Source organism: Aedes aegypti, chromosome 1 (genome assembly GCF_002204515.2).
Source record: "Aedes aegypti strain LVP_AGWG chromosome 1, AaegL5.0 Primary Assembly, whole genome shotgun sequence".
Lineage (NCBI taxonomy): Eukaryota > Metazoa > Arthropoda > Insecta > Diptera > Culicidae > Aedes > Aedes aegypti.
This window is the reverse complement of record NC_035107.1, coordinates 84,759,673-84,776,366: the sequence shown is the minus strand read 5'-3', so window position 1 is coordinate 84,776,366 and position 16,694 is coordinate 84,759,673. Positions and strand designations below refer to the sequence as shown.

Genomic DNA, 16,694 nt, shown 5'->3' with positions numbered 1-16,694 from the left:
TTAGTCCAAGAAAGCGTTTAGATTTGTAAATGACTTAATTCAACTTTTTTTTGTGAAATTTGTTTTTTGCCTTTCACTAAAAGGGTGCACATTGAGTTTTTTTTTAAATGTTATGCTTGAAATGAAGTTGTAGCCGTTTTGATGGATAAAAGCATATTGAAATTATGAAATATTAACAAAATGTATAAAGTTCTAAGCAGCAGAATCGAAGGTTGAACTAGATTATCACGCATATTTATAGTTCTGGAGCTCCTCTTCTTTGCAGTCGGCTAAACCTTCTCCTGCCTCTCCTAGGTCGTATTCATCGGTGTCAATTTGAGAAACGTCGCTATCCATGTTCTTTCCTGTGGTATATTCAATTTTATATAGATTCTATAGGAATTCAAAAAACATCTGTCATATGGAGTGCTGGTAGATTTACACTGGTCATCAAAAATAATGTTTAAGACAACTTTCCAATGGTTATTTAATTCAATCCTCAATATTCTGGATTTTGCCCTTCAAAATACTCTCCCACCGATCAATTTTCTCACAAACCGTGCAACAAAATTTTGTAACTTTGGCAATGATTGAACTTCATGACGCTTAGTCACAAATAAGAGCCTTTTTTGAATAACAGAAACGCTTTGGTGTTAGCAAATCTCACTGAACCTTTCGAAATTTATTTCCTCATGGAACGATGTTTCCAGCCTTGGGTGTTATTGATTGTTACGATCGACTTTTCATGTGAGAGAATATTTGACGTCTCTGAATGAAAGGCAGACAATGTATTCGTCACTAGAATTGACTATATAATTTTGATTTCTCGCGTTCAGTATCATAAGAGCGTAACTGCAGTGATCGATTTCTCTTCATCGATTTTCTCTTTGGCTAATTACTTGGCCGGAAGAATGTTTTCGGCAAATATTGTCGGTTCAAAAGAAAGTGCACATCGCCCTTCTTCATACTGCATCGTAAAATGTTCCGAAAATCGATTCAATTTCCAGTACTAATCCAAAGAAAAAGTCGATGAAGAGAAATCGATCATTGCGGATACGCCTGTATGATACTAAGCGCGAGATTTTGACTTTTGTCTCTTCGTTCAAAATTGGAGAATTTGTAAAATTCTTATCAAAATCATAAGTTTTTCAGATACATAATCAAGTTGGAAATTTTCTCCACTTCTCAGGGCATAGATTAATATATGTACTTTACCTTACGATATACGATTTCAAAAATAGTTAATTGGCACAGATAGCTAACAGTTGATAAATATGTAAATGTTCATAAGAATTTTAAGCTAAAACAGAAGGACCTGGGCCAATAGAGGCGTAACGCCAGAAGAAAGTAGAAAAGGGCGTTAACAATGCAACATACCGAGTGAAATGCTCAAAACTAATTACAGCTTGTGTTAAGAATTCATATTAAAATAACGTTTTGCGTGCATCAAATAGTTTTTAGAATAAAATTATCATCTTACTATTTAAAATAGATTGCCCCAAGAATAGCTTTACTTATAACTTATTATTTATTTGAGCCATTTGCAAGCTTCTATAATATTTAGAATACTTCAAGTGAGTAAAATTACTCACGAGTGAGTTAGTGTTAGTCAAAAACTCGCTCACGAGTATGAGTTGTACAGATGAAACTCACGCCTGAGTATACTCACGCGAGAGTTCAAGCTGTACAGCTCATACTCGCGAGTGAGTTTCAAGTTTTTAGTGAGTACTCACGAGTTTCCCAACACTGGTTGCCTCACACGACACATATATTCGGCAAAATGAACCACCGCACACCAATGGACCTCGATATGGATATGGTTTGGACCAACGGCAGCACTCTCCTCTACCTGCTCGGTATGAGAGAAATAGCAAGAAGAACTAGGATATAAATAGATTCTGTATATATGATCCTTGGCATAGTAGTGGCCAAGTGCACGGAGTGCCTAACAAATAAAAGTAAGAAAAAAAAGGCGCATTCGAAAGGCAAGAGTTATTCTTACTTCGTATGTATTTTTCCAAAAAACATTTTTTTGAATTTTGTATACTAAATTTTAACTTAAAGTTGTGACATTTTTCAAAAAACACACTGAAAAAAAATATGTAATTTCCTCAGCATTGGATCGACCAAAATTTTAAAACAAGGTGTCATTAGAATCGTAATCTTATATTCTTTGAAGAGCACTCACGAAATGATTGCGGAAAAATCCGAAAACTATTCAAAATCATTGAAACAGTCATTCAAGTCATCATGCAAAAGTTTGGATTCACTCCTCAAAATGATGCAAATCGTGCAAAAGTTTGGGTTCACCTGAACCGCACGCAAATCATTTTTGTCAATACCTCAGCCATTTTTCAACCAATTTTAATAATTCATAGCTTTTCCGAACGCAAATAATGGCACGTACATAATTGGTTTGAGATTTCATAGATTTTTCGTGTTTTAAGTAAGTTCAGGTGTACCCAAATTTTGCACGATACACCATACTGAGGGGTACTTTTAACTTTTGTACGATGACTTGAATGACTTTTTGATTGATTTTGAATAGTTTTCAGATTTTTCCGCAAAAAATTCGTGAGCGCTCTTCAGAGAATATAAGATTACGATTCTAATGACACCTTGTTTTAAAACTTTGATCGATCCAATGCTGAGGAAATTACAAATGTTTTTTTAGTGTGTTTTTTGTTAAATGTCACAACTTCAAGTAAAAATTTAGTAAATAAAATTCAAAAAATGTTTTTGGAAAAATACATACGAAGTATGAATAACTCTTTGCCTTTCGAATGCGGCTTAGAGAGTTTCAATTGGACGTGTAATCTCAGACACATGGACTGAACCTTTTGTATGTTTTTTAGGGGGTGAACCCAAACTTATGCACGGGAGTGTACAAATGATTCTAAACCTACGTAATATGGATACTTTTGGAATTGGATTCTTGAAACATGACGGATATCGATGCCTAACGCAATTTTGGAATCTTAGATTGCGACTTCCGGATTGTGGAAATCACATGAATCCCATGAAATATGGGTATTTTTGGAACGGGACACATGAGTTTATGACGAAAGCAGATGTATGAAGCCATTTCGATAAGCAAGATGGCGACTTCCGGTTTGTGAAAATCACTTGAAACCCACACAATATGGGTATTTTTGGAACGAGGCTGATGAGAAGAAGACGAAAATCCAAGAGGATTACTAACAAGTTTTTTACTGTTCTTAAGTTTTTCTTGTAGAATAATCTCCTAATATATTATGATTTGATTTGAGATTAGTAAGATCTTTTACTAAATTTGAAGTCTATGAAAACAAATATGCAAGAAAAAGTATGGTGCAGTCATCTATCCTGTTATTCTCAATGTTCCTGTTGGCCACTTTGATGCATATCATGTTCAAAATAGGTATGTAATTTCGATTCGTGAACAAATAGGTGAGCTACATTCCAAAATGGCGTCAAACATCGATTCCCGCCATCCCTATGGATACCCTTGAGAAAAACCACAGATACACTCCACCTCTTCGTAAAACTCCTCAGAATATGTCTGTGTTCGTTATTTGAGATAAAACGGTAGGTTGTTTAAATTTCGACAAAATGTTGCAGCAATGAAGAAAATTATTTTTCAAACATAAAAATTGATTTTTTTTTTTGAATGCTTCTGAGTTCATATTTGGCCTCGATATGCGTCGTATTGAAGTGCTTCTTATTGCAAAATTTCAGACGATTCGGCCGAGAAAAAAAAACCCATGACAGAGTGAATCATGGATGCTCTGCACCCTATGTATTTTCATTTTTGCTCAAAAATCTGCGAGAAAGAGAATCTTTCAAGTAGGGGAAATCAGGGTTAAACCGACACTGTGGGTAAGCTCGACATCCTTTGATTTTTCATGTTTTGAGCAGATTTTCATGCAGTTTCCACCACGCTCTATCTTAATTAGTGGAATGTTGTGTTTCGAATGACATTACAACTGACGCTACCAATAAACTGCCAAAATAAACAACAAAATCATATTGGATAACATAGAAGCACCAGCAGTTGCAACATTTCGCTGTAAATCTTTAACTATTCGCATGAGAAATTTTTAAAATGTCATTATTTGTTCTGCATCTACATCATCATTTACTATTATTACGTTGATAACACATGAAGGAGAAATTAATTTTTGGTTTTTCGACAGCTGAAAACGCTATTAAAAATAAATGTCCACTCGAGGTAAGATCGACACTTTCATTTGGGGTAAATTCGACACCTCTTTTTGCTTCATAATCTAACTTCAGGGAATCTTTGTAATCGGAAAACCATCTCTGTGGTTTATGTGAGTCTTTATTTTCGAATTCCTGTGAAGTTCACGGATGGCGAACTTGTTAACATGTAAAATATGACACTATATGACTTGCCACAAGTTATCATTAAGTATTAAACAAATATTTCTATGTTATCACGTTTCAACTTATTTGATGAAGCTTGAAGAAATTTTTCTCATTTAAAATTGCAGAATTAATATAATTTGAAATATTTTCACATAATTTATCTTATTGTTTATTTATAAACAATGAGGTTCGACAGTTTTTATTAGCTAAAAATAATTACAGAAAAGTGTTTTTTTTTTTCAAATAAAACAGTATTTATTTTCATAACAAATCATTCGCTACAACTTAATATTTGTAAGCCTTCCATGAACACAAATTAATCATATCCATGTGTATTCACCCTAATCTTAGCATGGGACATTTGAAATTTTTACATATTTTTGGTGGATCTTCGGCCTTTCCTCATTAATTTACGTAATATGTGAATAATTCTTTGGAGGAAGGGGTCATAAATGTCGAGAGCCATGTTTAAAGGATTATTTTAAATATGCAATGTGATGGTGATGTTCACAACGTATGAATTCTACTCAAAGTGGATGTGTCGATCTTACCCGCACTTTCAATTGTCTCACCTAAAAATGATGAAATATTAATTTGATTTAAATCACTATATAACCTTAATGTATCATCCAACGATCGCAAGGATTGATAGATTTATAACCAATATGTGATTCTACAACAATTTTCGGTTCGTTTAACAAACGAAAGTACACAAATTTTATCAATAAGCTTAGGGTGTCTGTTTTACCCCGAATTCCCCTATCTATATAAATCTAAATGAAATGGTGTTTTTATGTTATGAGTTGGTTTACTAATTGATCAGTGGTTTTGACAAATACTTTCACTATTGCATTCACTGAGAACTCCGACATGTTCGTAAGAAGAAAAAGTATAGGAATGTCTCCGGAAAAGTAGATGTAACGGGAGACATCTTTATATGGGAGATTTCTTGGTGTGTACTAGAAGGTACTTGATATCAAAACAAAGTTGCTTGGGACCTCTTAGTTTTCAAAAAAAAAAATCAATTTTGTATGGTGAAACTATTTCAAATGACGACTCAAATTTCATATGCGGATGGTAAATTTGATAATTTAAATGTAAATTTGTTTTCTCCTCTGACCAACTACACCCCGAATTACGCTACCTTTTAACTGGCTCTTTTAATTTTTCTACACTTCTCTTTACCCGTATTGGTGAACATTATTGCTCTCGGAAAGTTTCCAAAAAAGGAAGAATTTGAAAATTTGCTGTGGACCCATTTTGAATTATTTAAAAACCATTGGGAAATTCTGGAATCACACAGATGGCAAGCCTCCTAGATATACTTTAGTATTCCAAAAGACCACTTGCGAACTCTTAAGTAGGAACACCTTGAAACCACCTAAAACCTCTGGGCATTCCTGGAAGGTCGTGTAAAACCAATATAAATGTAAACGATTCATTTGTAGCTTCTCTAATCATTTGAGAACAATTTGAGAAACTATACCATGAGAATTTTAGTGATAACTTTAGAAACTCATACTAATCATTAGAAAACCATTGAAAAACTGTTTAGAGCTACTATGGATTCTTTTAAGGCTACTTAAAACGTCTGTACTTTGAAACCCACTGAGTACCACTTGAAGCAAAATCAAACCGTCTGAAAACACTTTCAAACCCCTAGGAAACGTTGAGAAAGCTTCCTAAAAATCCACAGGAAAACCTAGGAAGCCACTGGGATCATCTGCGAAATTCCTGGAAACTGTTGAAAATTTCTAGGAAACTTCTGGGACCTCTGGAAGTCTTTCGGGAAACTATTGGAAACATTTTGAAAGCGAATAACTTTAATCGTTTGAAAATCTTTGGAAATATTTAAATCCTCTAAAACGTCGTAGAAAAAGCATTGAACAAACTTTACCTGAAACCATGTTTCTAAATTGACTCATCGATCAAATCGAATGCTACGAATTAATGTTTCTAAATCAATGTCCTTAATAAGTTGAGCATTTTTGAAAACAATATCAGACAATCAAATCACTTGCAGTCTTATTGGTTTTATAACATTTTTATAATTTACTACAAAACATCATAATATCACATTGAAATCCTGTAGGGTATAAGAAACTAAAATTTAAAAATGCAGGGTACACAACCGTCGCCGTCAAATGGAAAAAGTCGGCGACGAAACTGAAAGAAGCATCGTCATTGTCACTCAACCAGCGTCGGATGACAATTTGCCGCAGAGATCCAGTCACATAGGCTCGGCGTCATGACGAAAAAATACGATCCTTCGTTATAGGCGAATCTTCGTTCGGGAGCACTGAGCCGAATAAAAATATGAGTCGTGTCTTCGTCAGGTTATGAGCATTTTTTGAAAACATAAATCTAAAATAAAACAATAAAACGCATCTGGAATCGAACAAACGATCTCTGGATCGTCTACTCCATGCGCTTACCAACAGAGAATCATGTAGAGAACGGGTTCACTTACCTATACAAGCAATTATGTGATAGCATGCATTGTTTGGTGCGTAGCAAGCGAATATAGAGTAAACGCCTTCTTCTTGTGAGTAAGGGTAGCAAGAGGAATGAATAAAAATTTGGTCGTTGACGATTTTGGTTTGAAGTTAGATGTGCATTCTTTCGTTGATGACGAGACGACGACCTACCAGAGTTATTATATTGGATGACGATGTTTTTTTATTTCGTCACCAGTCGGTGACAAATCTGACGATTGTCTGTACTGATTACATGACATAGTAAATAAAACTTATAAATTTGAACAAAAACACACAGTTTTAGTAGCATCGATTGAAAATCTCCCGAACAAGCTCAAGAATCTCTTTCATTATTGCAGACCCTAATAAAATCATTGAAAAAAACTCCATGTGAACCCTAATCGGTAAATTTGTGAGAGAATATTTAAAAAAAAACTATTTGGAACCGCTTCGCCACAGGCAACTATCAAAAATCCCTTTACTCAAAAATACTTTACTCAGAATGGCGATCTCAGCTGTGCAAATCTCAGCTAAAGTTCAACTTAATGTGCTCTAAAAAATAGCAACGAATCAAAATTTAAAATTTCTGAGAACCCTTGAGAAGGGCTAAAAAGATCTTGAAAAAAAATCATGAAAATCCTCTAGAAAACCCTATAAGAATCTCCGAAAACCTTTAAGCATCACTTGAAAATAACTGAAAGTCACTTTGAAATTTAAAAAATGCTTCAGAAACTCTTTGAAAGATCTGGGGAAACTTTCCTAAATCAGTAACGAACCCATAACTTCTGTAAACTCCTAAAAATTCCTGGAAACTATTCGAAACTCCTTGGAGACTCCTTAGGGTGGGGTTTTTTATAACTTAAAGACAGCTTAGCCAACATTAAACCAACATAGAGCCTCAGTCATCCAAGAAGCAACCTTTGAAAACCAGTTAGGATACCTTGATGATATTCTGGAAATTACTTTGTATCACATGTATAACTTTGGAAATTCAGCGAGTCATTTAGGATCCTCTGTGATTATTGGTTTTTAGAAGCCATAAAAACTCTTTGAAAATCCCTACAAATCTCAAGAAACCCATCGAATCCTAAATTATTCGTTCCTATGAACTCCTTGAAAACTTTTGAGAAGCTTTGAAAATCCTTGATAACTCATTGGAAAAGCTTGAGAAACACTTGTAAACTATTCTGGAATAGATGAAAACCTTTGAAACCCCTCTGACACCTACAATACTACAACTTATGAAAACTTATGGAAAACCCTTAATATCATATGAGGACTGCTTTAATCAGATTGGGGACCACACTGCTTGATAAAACATTACTGCTGTCACTTACTTGCGGTTGTAAGAAATAAATACCCCTCTTCTTCATATTCTTCTTCTTCTTCTTCTTCTTCTCAACCTTCTTTTTCGTGGTATTACATCCCCACTCGGACCTAGCCTGAATATCAGTTTAGTGTTCCTAAGGACACTTCCACAGTTTTTTAACTGAGAGCTTTCATTGCCAATGTTGCCATTTCCGCATTTGTATATTGTGTGGCCAGTAGCCTGTGGGATCGAAATCCGTACACCTTAGAAATGAATCTAAATCTGGTCACTCTATACAAAACGACTACTATTCGTATGAAGCGTACGGATTTTGAGCCTGTAGGGATTTCGGCCGTCACTGTACCAAGATACTCTATTAGTCTATTCCCAGGGAAGTCGAGGTAATTTCCATTAAGAAAAGATCCTGGACAGATCGGGAATCAAACCAAGACATCTTAAGCATGGCTTTGTTTACTGCAGCCACTTATTTAAGGATGTTAGTGAAATAATACCCCTCCTCCATGGTTATACGAGGAAACAGGTTTTTCTTTATCATAGGGGAAGACGGGGTAAGACCGGCCGCCTAAGCAATTTAATTCATATGTCAAAATTAATAATCAATAAATACTTTTTCGACGCAGCATGTCGTTTTTTTGAAACCTTAGGCATGATAAAAAAAATATCACAGGTGTTGTATTTCTAAAAAATATTTATATCTTGAAGGTTTGAAAAAGTGATGTCTTATCACGATTATTTTAAGCGACGGGGTAAAACCGCCCACCCACGGGGTAAGAGCGACCACCACGATTTTCGTACACAATTTTGCGAAAAAATATAACAGTTTCCTGTGATACTAAAAAGTATAATGTTTTATGAATTCTACATTGATTAATGTGGATATTAAATCATTTTTAGGGTTAATTATCCCAAAAAACTTAAATACATACTTATTATTACCTTGAAACATCCATATTTTTGGAAAAATATGCGGATTTGGCTTGTATCTTTCACAAAATTGATTTAATTTAACTTGAACAGTAATGTACAACGTAGTTACCACTTTTAAAATGGTTTATACAGTTAGTTGGTATAAATTAGGGGTGGCGGTCTAACCCAGTCAACAGTGGTCGGTTTTACCCCGCTTGTGCATTTTTCACAACTATGGCCTAATTTCAAAGCTTAATATTTACAATTCATATTTCACTTCACCGAAGCATATTTCACATTCCTGTTAAAGCATGGACGGGTAATTTGTTATGTTTTTCTAAAAAAAATCCCTTCCGAAATCCTTAAGTGAGCATCTGTTAAATTTAGATCAAATTCAATTTCGACAAGCAGAAACTTTGTTTTTGACATTTGTTATGAAAAATTTGATGTAAATATCACCCTAAATGCTCCGGAATGTCAAAAATCTTGTGTTTATGGAAAGTGCTTGGTGAACTTTTAAGAAAACCGCCATTTTCATGCCAAACTGAAGGTGGTCCGTCTTACTACTTCTCGGCTCTCTCTCTCTTTCGCTAGAAATCTCTCGATACCCTTTGATAATTCTTTGAAACCTCGAAAACCGCTTGTGAACTCCATTGAAAAGAACCCTGAAATTTAAAGAGATAAACTTTAGAAGCGCCTAATGGCCCTGTGAAAATCCCAGAAATTCTTGGGAACTGTTAAGAGACATGAAGGATCACCTAAAAACATGTGACAGATCCTTGGAAACCCTTGGGAATCTTTGAAAATTGGCGAAAGCAGTCGCTGGAAGGGAATGGCTGAAATTCATTTGAAATTTTTTGAAAACCTCTTAGATCTACTGGAAACATTTGTAAACCTATCGGTATTCCCCAGGCTGGGGACCCCAGCACTATTTGGAAACCCCGTAAGATTTATTTGGAAATCCCTATGCACAACGGTGATCTCCTAACTCGTAACACCATAAACGCTATTCGGAAACACATTGGGAACCATATTGGAACCCGATGCAAATCCATTGTAGCAATTGCTTATTTCGAACCAAATGACTTGAGTACATTCAAGATCCATCTGTAACCTGATGCTCTGCTACTTTTTTATAGTTACACGATGTGGCAAATTTAAAAGCAAACTAAAAATTAATCACGGTTATCTACCACTGGTTATTGGTATAGTATAGTTTACTCACAGACGTAACACAGGCAAAATCTGCATGGACTAATTCAATTTCGCATTGTTACAAATCTCACAATCAAAGGCGCGTACCTCGTTTTTCTATGACGTTCCACACTACCGCCTCCTGCTGGTCTTGTTGTTCAAAACAGTACTTCGTACTACATGATCAGAAGATGATGGTGTGAAATGGGTAATGGATTTTAAAGGAATTTGTTGCAAGTGTAACGTCTGTTTGTCTGTGGTTTACTATTGAAAAAAAAATGAAAACTTTTACGATCTTATTTATAAACTCTGAGACTTAAGGATTGAGAATTTAAACAAAGTTTTGTTTGAGCTGCACCATTGTTAATCTCACATTCGCTGAGTAAGAAAAAAATATTCTGTTCTATAGATCACCAGAAGTGAATTCAAAATAAATTATTTGAGAATATTTTTTATCAATCGTCTTCTCTCTCTGGTTGACAGGTCCAGCATTTTGGGGCCTAATCAACCCGGAATGGTCCCTGTGCAACAAAGGCCGCCGCCAGAGCCCGGTGAACCTGGAACCGCAGCGATTGCTGTTCGACCCCAACCTACGAACGCTACACATCGACAAACACCGAGTGAGTATGACTTGAATCAATTTCGAAAATGCTCCAATCATAACCTGATGCAACGGTTCTTTAGATTAGTGGATCGATAGCCAACACCGGTCACAGTGTGATCTTCACGGTGAACAACGAAACGGCACCATCCAGTGGGATCCTGCAGGTTCCGGTGAACCTGACGGGAGGTCCCCTCTCGTATCGGTATCGCTTCCACGAGATTCACGTCCATTACGGACTGCATGATCAGTTCGGTTCGGAGCACAGTGTCGAGGGATATACGTTCCCGGCGGAGGTTTGACTCTTGATTCTAATTCCACGATGGAATTTTGACAGCCATGCTTTCTTTCAGATTCAGATCTTCGGATACAACTCGCAGCTGTACGCCAACTTCAGCGATGCGGTCTTCCGAGCACAGGGAATCGTCGGTGTGGCCATTCTGGTCCAGCTGGGTGACCTCTCGAATCCCGAACTACGAATGCTGACGGACCAGCTGGAGAGGATACGATTCGGTGGGGCAACGGCACCGGTGCGGAGACTCTCGGTGCGGGACCTGCTGCCCGATACGGAGCACTACATGACGTACGAGGGTTCGACGACGGCACCGGCCTGCCACGAAACCGTCACGTGGATCGTGATGAACAAACCGATCTACATCACCAAGCAGCAGGTTTGTTATGTGGATGTTTACTATATCCGAGAAAACTAATGGAATTTAATATCTTTCTGACAGCTTCACGGATTCCGGAGGTTGATGCAGGGTGGCAGCGACCACCCGAAGGCACCGCTGGGGAACAACTTCCGGCCGCCGCAACCGCTGCTGCATCGTCCCGTGCGGACGAACATTGACTTTCGAAATAAACAGGAAAAAGGGGGAAAAATATGTCCAACTATGTACAAGGACGTTCACTATAAAGGTGGGAAGATACATAATTCATCTTTTTTATTTTTTGGACTTACGTTTTAACTGTGATAATATTCTTCTCATGATTTCTTCTTCTTTTTGACGTTACGTCCCAACTATGACAGATCCTGATTCTCAGCTTGTGTTCTTATGAGCATTTCCATAGTTATAACCTGAGAGCTTTCTTTGTCAATTGACCATTTTTGTATATGTTTATCGAGCGGTAAGTGTGAAGATACTCTATGCCCTAGGAAGTCGAGAAAATTTTAAACCCAAAAAGATCCGGTGGGACTCGAACCCACGACCCTCAGCATTGTCTTGCTGAATAGTTGCGCGTTTAACGCTACGGCTGTCTGAGCCTCCTCTTCTTCAGTTAACAATCCTCAAAATCCAGGGAGAAAATAAAGATACTACCTTGCCCCTCCCCTTATTTCTTGGAGGTACTATTTTAACTAAGCTTCATTTTTAAAATACGACAACAACAACAGATCATAGTTATCCAGAACCAACTCATTCGTAACTTGCAATACTTAAGTTGCGTTGTCAAATGGACTTCCTTCAACCATCCAGAAGACCACATAATAGGTCCAGGGAGCCCTAGAAACTATTGAATTAGACGTTGAATTAGTAAAATGTATGCTAAAATTAACTAATTTCGAACTTCAAACTAATATAAAATTGTTAGACATGTATGCTATTAAGGACTAGACATGTAAGAAATTTGTAATTTCATGCACAATATTCAAACTAATCTATCTATCTATATAAATAAAAATGGAGTGGTGTTTGTATGTCACGAAATGGCTCGAGAACGGGACAACCGATTTGCATAATTCTTTCACTGTTGTCTTCTTGATGGGTTCCGACGTGTTCGTGTGACGAAACAGTTTAAGGAAGTTTTCGGAAAATTTGGTAAAACGGGGGAGTACTTATATGCTTTTTGTATGGGAGGTTCCATGACATTTTTCAACAGCCTACTTGATGGCAAGATGAAGTTTGCCGGGACCACTAGTTGGTAATAAATAAATTGCAGCTTAAAAGCTGATTCATGTACACAGTAAAAACGAGTCATGCTATAAGACTATCCGAAGCATCTCTCCGTTGCTGACTCAACAAAACCTTTTAGATTTCTATCGAGAAATATCCCGGAGATGTCAATCTCTACAAACCTTCCCGGTACTGAGACACCGTCAACGACGCAGCAGCATCCAGCAGCATCCACAGCAGGCAGGCGCTCATAACCTCAATCCCGGCGCACATCCCGAAGCTCACGTGCTTTACGCGCTTCTCTAGAACTCTAGCAGCTCGAGGAGCAAAAACGTTTGAAGATGGATTTAAGGCTCCCCCAGATCTAAGCGACTTTTTACGGCGACAGCGACAAACAATCGCCGTGATTTCGCTGATGTTTCGCTGCATGCACTGTTTAATGAGCGCGTCTTAGCCACAGCGACGTGATTTCGCGTCGTGTCAGTCAAGATGGTTCCATAGAAGAGTGCTTGCAGCGACACAACAACGAAATCGCGACGATTTTTTGTCGCTGTCGCCGTAAAAAGTCGGTAAGATTTGGGGAGCCTTTAATCGCTAAAAAGTTTGCGATTCTGCAGGCCCAACTAGAGGACGATGGTGGCAGCAGTCGCAGCAGCAAAACGCGTCAATCGTCCCACGGCAGTTCGCAGAGAACTCACGACTTGGTTCAGAACCAGGCAATCCCGACTACGTGTATTAACACCGAATCTAAAACGATTCCCGTGATCACTCAGTCTCGGACTGACACCGTTACCAAGGAGATTCCCACAATGGACAATGTCATGCATGAATGCCATGCAGTCGTTGTCTATCAATCCGGTCGACCGAGTGGAACCGAATGCACTACCAACAGCCCATCTGCAGGTCCGGAACAAGGAGAAAACTGGTGTTATAAATAACGCGACTGATTGCTTTGGATGAGCAGATAGATTCACAACGTTTTCACCGAGCGCTCTCGACTGCACCCAACTTTTTTTGATAGAGTAGCTGAGTGACCAACAAAAGCGTGAGGACAGTCTCCAGCAGCAGTTGATAGTTGGGACAAACCGTTAATGCCAAGATTTCGATTGAGTTCCGGAACAAATTCGGCAGATCCCGCTGACCAAGTCATCGACACTGGTTCGAATCGCCGCCAACATATCATCAGATGAGCAACGACCAGTGCGTTACGCTGCCTACGAGTTCCCAGCCAGCGAAGGTATTACCAAGGTTACCAGTTCGATAAGTCAACCGTGCTGTACTTCTACCGTTACCTTTGCCCCGCAATTGAATATTATGGGCTCGGCTAGGAGCTAGGTCAATTCGTCACCACCGACCCGAGCTGATCAAATAAATTAAACGGAAATACCGGAAATAAATACCGGATCATGCTTGCTTTCCCCATTCTGCAATTCGGTCCGGCTAATATGAGTACACCACAACCTCAATCCACTCCCCTTCCGTGAGTACAGTTTCTTTTCGGTTGTTCACATCAGCAACTGTTATCGCAACTGTGTCCGCTGTCAATGATGTTACTCGGTGGCAGCTTTTCGGTGGATCCAGCCCACAACAACTCAACAAATCGTCGCCAGACATGTCGTGCCCAGGATGCTTCATACTTTCTCTTGTGATCCTGTCACGTGGCCGGTGTTCCTGAGTTGCTTCCAAAATACCACTGGGAGATGTGCGGTTACTCCGATGGAGAAAATCTAGTGCGGCTGCAGTGGTGTTTAAAAAGGAATGCTTTGGAGGTAGTTCAGAGCTATCTGATGCAACCATCGTCCGTACTGTTGATCATCGACACGTTGAGAACGTTGTATGGTCGTTCAGAACAAACCATCAGCTCGGTATGGTCAACGCAGACTTTCAAACTGGAACATCTGGAAAGTTTAGTTGGATTGGGATTTTCGTGCAAAAACCTTTGCAGTCATCTCCAAACTGCGAGTCTGCATGATCATCTTTCAAACACGTTGCTTCTTCAGCAGTTAGTAAGCAAGCTTCCAGCCACTCTTAAGCTCAACAGGTCTCTCTTCAAGCGTCAGTATGTCAGCATCGACCTTACCCAGCAGCGTTTCAGCAGTTGGTGTTGTCAACTATTCGGATGAACATGGCGGCAAGCAAGAGAAACCCAAGACGAAGGAGAAAGTGTTCATAAACACGCACTCTGTAGAAGAGAAAAGGGAAGAAAACGTTAGGAGCGGCGATCGTAAGGACAAGTCCAAGCTGTGTGCAGTCTGCCGGAAGGATGGTCACAAATTAAGAGATTGTTACGCCTTCCGCAAGATGACACTCGCAGATCGCTAGAAAGTTCTTTAAAAAAAGCGTAAACATAGTTGTAATTAATTTTCCGATGTTAGTTGAAGTTCCCGAAAGCGAAGCACTCATGTCTTGTCTCAAAGTTTCAAGTTATTTCTTCCTCAATTGACTATTTTTGTATATGTTTATCGTATTATGTCTTTTTATAAATTAAATTCTGACTGCTGAAAATAAAAATACGCTTTTGGTTTTATATTGTTTACTCCGCCATTCAATTAATATATCCTAACGTCTCACGTACGATCTTGGTCCACTGGTTATGTACCGTAAAACGGGGTATCTTTGATAATGCGGGTAACTTTGATAGTGCGTAACCCATCACATACTAAACGAAATATCATAATTTCTGTTAATCAGTTAAGCAAAACGAATGCAAAACTAAAGAATATTAGTATGACACTTCATGTAAGAGCGGTTTTCATTTAAATCAAGAACATTTGAGGCTTTTTATACAAATTTTAAAAATTGACACAATTTTAGCATTTTTGAAAAGCTTACAAACAATCTGTTCTACGATCACTATTTGATGTAGTTTTGAATAGTTGGCCACTTATATTTGACAGCCTAGTTATCATAGAACTTGAATACAGTCTCAAATCTCTTAGCAAAAAGCATATTCGCAAAGTAGGACCATTTTTGTAATCTAAGTCAGAAATTTCCATATAACGTTAAACGCCTAGAAGTATGCAATGCCCTACAAATGTTCGTTATTCATTCAATTTTGTTCGATTCATACTCCATTATCAAAGTAACCCCAACACAGAAAACCAACTTTTGATTATATTAAAAATTATAACTCCATTCAAAATAAATCTTTTGTCAATCTATCGACTGCAACCGATAGCTAGGATGCCAGTACTTGTTTTAAAAATATAAATTTCAATTCTTTGAAACAGCATGCAAAAATATTCAAGTTTTCTTCGAAAAAACTATCAAAGTTACCCCGTTTTACGGTACGTTAGAATAGTGTTTTTAGTAAACCACTCTTTCGTCCCATAGCTAGAATCTCATATACGTTCTCTTCTGCAGTTTCACCACTCTTCCATTTTCGAGACGAGAGCAAACTATGGTTATAAATAGGATTATTTGCCGAGGGGAAACCCCTTACTATTTCCATCTTAAACTCATCCCAAGATTTGATCGATGCATAACAACTTTCAAACCATAATTTCTCACATTGGAGTCACATAGCAGCAGACCACGGGTACATATCTCCAGTTTCATCAAATCCTTTCACCCAAACCTCAGCTCTGGCACAGGATGGCAGTTTGGGATGATAGCGAGTTACATATTCCCTCATTTCGCTGAAATTGGGCACTCTTGGCCGCCACTTGAGCAACACAGTCTTTTAGCTTCAGCTTTCAATCGGTATCAAATGGTGGGAGCACTCTGCCTTCTACTCTTAGGCGACGGATCGGGTCTTCGGAACTGTCACTATAGTGTTCAGATCTGCTCATACCACACAGAGCACTCACTACGCCTCATTTGGCTTCGATACCATCATTGCCAGAGGCCTTGTTGTTATTGAGCTGTTCAATGGCATCCTAAATTCCTCCATCGCGGGAGCTGGTTGGTTTCCGCTGTCCGCTGTGCTGACGTAGCCATCGCCTTCG

The 16,694-nt window shown here is 38.2% G+C and overlaps 1 protein-coding gene across 1 annotated transcript in view; it reads left to right on the top strand.

Annotated features, from left to right (window-relative positions):
- Nucleotides 1-16,694, top strand: part of LOC5564829 (carbonic anhydrase-related protein 10) — a 411,830-nt gene that overhangs the window by 386,057 nt on the left and 9,079 nt on the right. Inside the window, exons 4-7 of the mRNA XM_021841520.1 lie at nucleotides 10,738-10,874; nucleotides 10,939-11,151; nucleotides 11,209-11,526; nucleotides 11,590-11,773. Of these exons, the coding sequence (XP_021697212.1) occupies nucleotides 10,738-10,874; nucleotides 10,939-11,151; nucleotides 11,209-11,526; nucleotides 11,590-11,773 (852 nt within the window). The remainder of the gene's footprint in view (nucleotides 1-10,737; nucleotides 10,875-10,938; nucleotides 11,152-11,208; nucleotides 11,527-11,589; nucleotides 11,774-16,694) is intronic.